This window comes from Oncorhynchus clarkii, chromosome 12, assembly GCF_045791955.1.
Source record: "Oncorhynchus clarkii lewisi isolate Uvic-CL-2024 chromosome 12, UVic_Ocla_1.0, whole genome shotgun sequence".
Taxonomy (NCBI): Eukaryota; Metazoa; Chordata; class Actinopteri; order Salmoniformes; family Salmonidae; genus Oncorhynchus; species Oncorhynchus clarkii.
Window position 1 is genome coordinate 10715239 of NC_092158.1, and position 5288 is coordinate 10720526.

The 5288-nt window shown below is 38.9% G+C and overlaps 1 protein-coding gene across 1 annotated transcript; it reads left to right on the forward strand.

Moving 5' to 3' along the window:
* The first annotated feature begins 832 nt into the window (after nt 1-832).
* Nucleotides 833-3741, forward strand: LOC139421854 (retinal homeobox gene 3). The gene is made up of 3 exons (XM_071172982.1): nt 833-1350; nt 1581-1810; nt 3158-3741. The coding sequence occupies exons 1-3, from the start codon at nt 1092-1094 to the stop codon at nt 3608-3610; spliced, it is 942 nt and encodes a 313-aa protein (XP_071029083.1). The 5' UTR covers nt 833-1091; the 3' UTR covers nt 3611-3741.
* The last annotated feature ends 1547 nt before the right edge of the window (nt 3742-5288 follow it).

A 5288-nucleotide genomic window follows, 5' to 3' on the forward strand; every position in this document is an offset into this window, starting at 1 on the left:
AGGTGGCCGTGTAGACTTCGTCTCTGAGAAAACATGTAATACGCCGATGGGCCTATCGATAACTATTTAACTATTTCAACTCTTTTATATGTAGGTCCTAGGCCTGTTCATTAAACAAAAGAGCACATGACTTGTCTTCTTCTGCAATAATATCATTATCTCCTAAATGTGTGATTTGGTCACTTGTTTTGATAATAATCTATTCACCCTTTGATTAAGACACCAGTCAAACATTAATCTGACATCTTGTAAATCCTTCGTCGTGACTGAACATCTTGTAATTATGATTTTGTTCTCTGACTACCTTAAGCCATAATCTCTTACCCAACCTGCTCCTTTTACAGGCCATCATGAGCATGGCCTGTAAATTCCAAATGACACCCTATCCCCGGCCTACATAGATCTTTACTTTTGAACAGAGCTCTTTGGGCCAATGGCCAAAAGTAGTGCACCATATAAGGGAATAAGGAAAAGGGTGGTATTTGGGACACAAACCATGACATCTGGAGATATGGTTTTAAGATTTATGTAAGGCGGTTTATAAACCAACACTGACTGACTGACAGGCAGGCAGGGCAGAAGACTTGTCTTGGGGAGGGGTTAGTGGCCTAGCTCAGCATTGGTGCATTGGTTCAATGGGGACAATGTAGTTACCCCTAAACCCATGGCTGGGGAAAATCGAACATGACAACCCCCCTTTTACGTGTCTTGGTGGGGAGGTGGGGGCTGTCACATGGGCGGAGTGAAGGGGGTCTTACCATAAGGAGTACTTTATAAACCCCAGAAGATACAGCCTCCTCTATGAGACAAGACCACTACTGGAGTGTCAGCTAGTAGACTAACAGGTGCCTCTACTACTCAGATGCCACGGATGCTTACTAACTTTTTCAATTCGATTTTTATTTCAACAAAACAACCGGAATTGTTGTTTCAATCTATTTAACATTTAGTGTTTCATTCTATAAAAACATTTTGCTATTCATTCTGAACACTTAAAACTTTGTTTTAAAAGTACATGTCTCTTGAGTTTAGGCTACATTTGTTAATCAGTGTCATTTCAATTTAGTTTGAGATTATTATTTTTTCATCAAATGTGGCTACTTGGTTCAACTCCTGAAGTCATGGAAGAGCGCCTGTCACCTTCTGCGTGTTTCGTCCGGAACCCCGGCAATAACCATAACACCGCAGCAGCGAGGGTTCACAGTATTGAAGCAATATTGGGATTTAAAGACGAAAACATATATAATCAATCTGTCTCATACAATGGATCATCGGGGAAACTCGCCGAGCGGAGAGGGAACGCAATTATGTCATCCCTGAAGAAAGAACACAACACGGAACGTTTTGACAGTAAGTGACACTGCAATGTGTATTAAACTAGAGGCCTTGTTAAAAAGGTGATTCAAAATGGTTCAATCTTGATTGATTCAACATTTTATTTTTCACACCAGTAGGCTATTTATTCCATGTTTATAAATATGTGCCAGTAGACTTTTGAATCAAAGAGTAAAAAGTCACATATAAAGGCAAATACACTTTTAGAAGTTCATATATTGATCTAGCCTATAATGTGTTTTTAGGTGTCTGCTGCAGCAGTTCGGGGGCCTCTGTTAGTCCTGATTTACCCGACGGGGAGGATAAACTGTCCGATGATGATAACCCAAAGAAAAAGCACCGGCGCAACAGGACTACGTTCACAACCTTTCAGCTGCATGAGCTGGAGAGAGCGTTCGAGAAGTCGCACTATCCTGACGTCTACAGCAGAGAGGAGCTCGCGATGAAAGTGAATCTTCCGGAGGTTCGAGTGCAGGTAATATAGATATGAGCCAACTTGACAGACTCGTTACAGTGGTAATGATGTTCGATTCTGTCTTTAAAAGAAAACAGAAAGTTAGATTTTATTACGGGGCTCAACTGAATTTCCAATATTCCACAAAACCTTTCTCTTATTTGTGGGACATTAATTTATGATTCTCAAATAATATTTTTTTTAATGCGTGGCTCATGAAAGAAGCATTAATTGCCTGGACTTGAATAGTCAGCTTTTTACAATTAGGCCTGTACAACAATAATGTCAGTATTAGGCATAATTCCTCAATTCAAAGTCCCACTTCAGTTTATTAACTTGTAGGTAATGTACTTAGTCAACTGTCACATATTAGTAAGTATAGGCTACTTGGATATTAACCGCTGGATATTTGATGATGACAGACCGTTAATTGATATTTTAAACGTTTGTATTTGAAACTAGCATCACATAGAATGTTATCAATTGAAAATGTATTCAATTGGTCTAATATAACTCGTTAAATTATGTAAAAATGTGTTAATTTTTCTTAAAACGTCTCATTTAGTTTAGGTCCTATATACTTTTTAAAATAGGCAAAATTACGCCATATAGATGTTCTCTTAAGCATTTCACTATCATCGCTAATTCTCAATTTATTTAAAACATGTAGCCATCAATATATATATATAATATATATATTAGGTCTATATTTGTTAATATTTTCAGTTAGTCATATCAAGCAATTCAATTAAAAAAATGTTCAACATTATTTTGATTATGAACGCGATTTTTTCTCTCGATAAAATGTCCAATATGTATTAATGACATGACAATAACTAATTTATTACACCAAGGAGGACTCAACATTAATATTCAATATGTTTTCCCATTATAGATATTAAATGCAAATAAACTCTTTCTCAAATAGCCCGAACAAAGTTTTACTTCATGTTTGGAGAATTAGGCAATTGAGTTTATTTGATTTGACGCAGGAACATTTTTTGGAAGATGACAAGTTTCAGTAGATAAGCTCCCTGATTGACTGATTTTCTTTCATCTTTCCTACAGCTGTGTTATCATTGATAGGGTTAAATGTAGGCTATTTCAATATTGTCATGATTTGTTCAAAATGGCCCTGAAATCCTGTTTTAGCATGAAATCATCCTTTCCCGTTCTCATAATATTGAACTTCAGAATGTTCCAGAATGACTGATCAGAATGTTGTGTGGTTCCAGAATGACTGATCAGAATGTTGTGTGAGTTCTAGAAGATCTAATTTTGAATTTAGTAATGTTCCAGAATGTCTAATCAGAATGTTGTTATGATTCTAAAATGTCTAATCAGAATGTTGTGATGCTTCCATCTCAGGTGTGGTTCCAGAACCGTCGGGCCAAGTGGCGTCGCCAGGAGAAGCTGGAGGTGAGTTCCATTAAGCTTCAGGACACCTCCTCTCTCCTGTCCTTCAGCCGCTCCCCTTCCCAGTCCTTGGGCTCCGGACTGCAGCTGGAGCCATGGCTCAGCACTGCCATCACCTCCACCCCACTGCAGTCCCTACCCGGCTTCATTACCAGCTCCTCTCAGGGCCTCCCAGGAGCCTCTAGCTACTCCCCTCCAGCCTTCCTCAACTCCCCCAGTTTTGGACACCATAACCTGCCTCACATTGGTTCTACGCGCCCTCTTCCTCCACCCCCATACCAGTGCGCCGTGGCTGGGTACATGGACAAGTTAGTCATGGAAGAGACGGATCCTCGTAATTCTAGTATTGCGTCTCTGAGAATGAAGGCTAAGGAGCATATTCAGTCTATTGGGAAGACATGGTGAGGATGGATGGATGCTGTCTGCGTCCCTCTGACTGGGGCCAACACTTTAAAGACTACTACTTCATGCAGTGCTGCTGCTCTAGTCTGTGGACATGGAAGTTCACTGTGCTAGAGGACTAGAGGACTCCACGAGATTATTGTTTCTTCTTCAGTGGTTTACATCATCGTCCCAGTCAGTGTTTTTTTGTGAATTCTCAGTATTGGAGGAGGAACAACCATGTCTAATTTCAGATGTTCACATTTTATAAGGAACTTTAACTGTCAGTGTTATGCTTGGATTCACCAAGATCCATCCAGTCTGCTTTTAATGAAAAATGAAAGATGCCATTGAGGAGAAAGTAGAAATGTGAAATGTTTGTCTATGTTGCTCGCAACCTGCTCTCCTTGTCATAATTTCCATCCCTATTTGAACAATTATCTTCTGTTATTCTGCTAAGACAATCCCATCCCAGGGTCAACGTATGTATTGTTGTTTACCAACCCTTATTTAGGTACCTTTCTTTCAGTATTTTTCCATTTTGTGCTGCTGACTTTACAAACAAACAAATGTCAATTTTCTGTAATTAGTTTCTCTCTGTACGTGAATGATATTATGGAAATAAACCTGTATATTTACATCAACCCTCCAGGCTGACAATGTGCAAACTCATCCTTCTTTCATTAATTGTCAAGCCTGAAAAGCCATATTTAAGCAATAAGACCCGGGTAGGTGTGTTATATGGCCAATATACCACTGCTAAGGGCCGTGGTATATTATCCATATATCACAAAGATAATATACAATATAACTCCTGTCTTTTCCAAGAGGTTTGTTTTTACTCAATACTTTCACTTTTTAGAAAACAGGTGGTTCTATACTGCAAATTGAAATCACAAATCACAGAGCAGGACACGTGAATGTGGTGTCTGGTTCCCTCCAGTGGACATTAGTCTTATGACGGGTGGGAAGTGAGCTGGCAATCAAATAATCTATGGCTATCAAATCCTAGATGCCATCGCCTGCTGTTGTACACTTGAGCAAGGCCCTTAACCTCCCCACAACAACAGGTGTCCAGAGTGGCAGCCCCCTTGACCTCTCTAAAAACACCTGTGTATGTGTGTCTTTCGGAAGGTTTGCGTTAAAAGAAGAAGTAAAATTTCATTTGGACCTTGTGTGCAATTGGTCAATAAAGTAATGTGAATCTTTAGCGGCAGCCAATACAATTGAAACTCACCAAGTCAGCTCTTAAGACTCAACTTCCACTTGAGTCAAATGTATACTTTTAATTTCCCATCGACATCAATGCATGACCAAGTGAAAATTCTACTTACAGTGCCTTCAGAAAGTATTCAACCCCCTTGACTTTTTCCACATTTTGTTGTGTTACATCGTGAAAATTTGTGTCACTAATCTTCACACAATATCCCATGATGTCACAATATCCTATGATGTCACAATATCCCATGATGTCACAATATCCCATGATGTCAAAGTAGATTTTTTAAATTAAAAATAAAAAGCTGAAATGTCTTGAGTCAATCAGTATTCAACCACTGTTATGACAAGCCTAAATACGTTCAGGAGTAAAAATGTGCTTAACAAATCACATAATAAGTTGCATGGACTCACTTTCTATGCAATAATAGTGGTTAACATTATTTTTTTATGAGTACCCCATCTCTGCACACCACACATACAA

Excerpts from the sequence above, each read along its gene's own strand:
- LOC139421854 (XM_071172982.1), top strand. The coding sequence starts at position 1,092 with ATGTGGCTACTTGGTTCAACTCCTGAAGTCATGGAAGAGCGCCTGTCA. Across the intron at positions 1,351-1,580 it reads CAACACGGAACGTTTTGACA|GTGTCTGCTGCAGCAGTTCG; the intron begins GTAAGTGACACT and ends ATGTGTTTTTAG. Across the intron at positions 1,811-3,157 it reads TTCCGGAGGTTCGAGTGCAG|GTGTGGTTCCAGAACCGTCG; the intron begins GTAATATAGATA and ends CTTCCATCTCAG.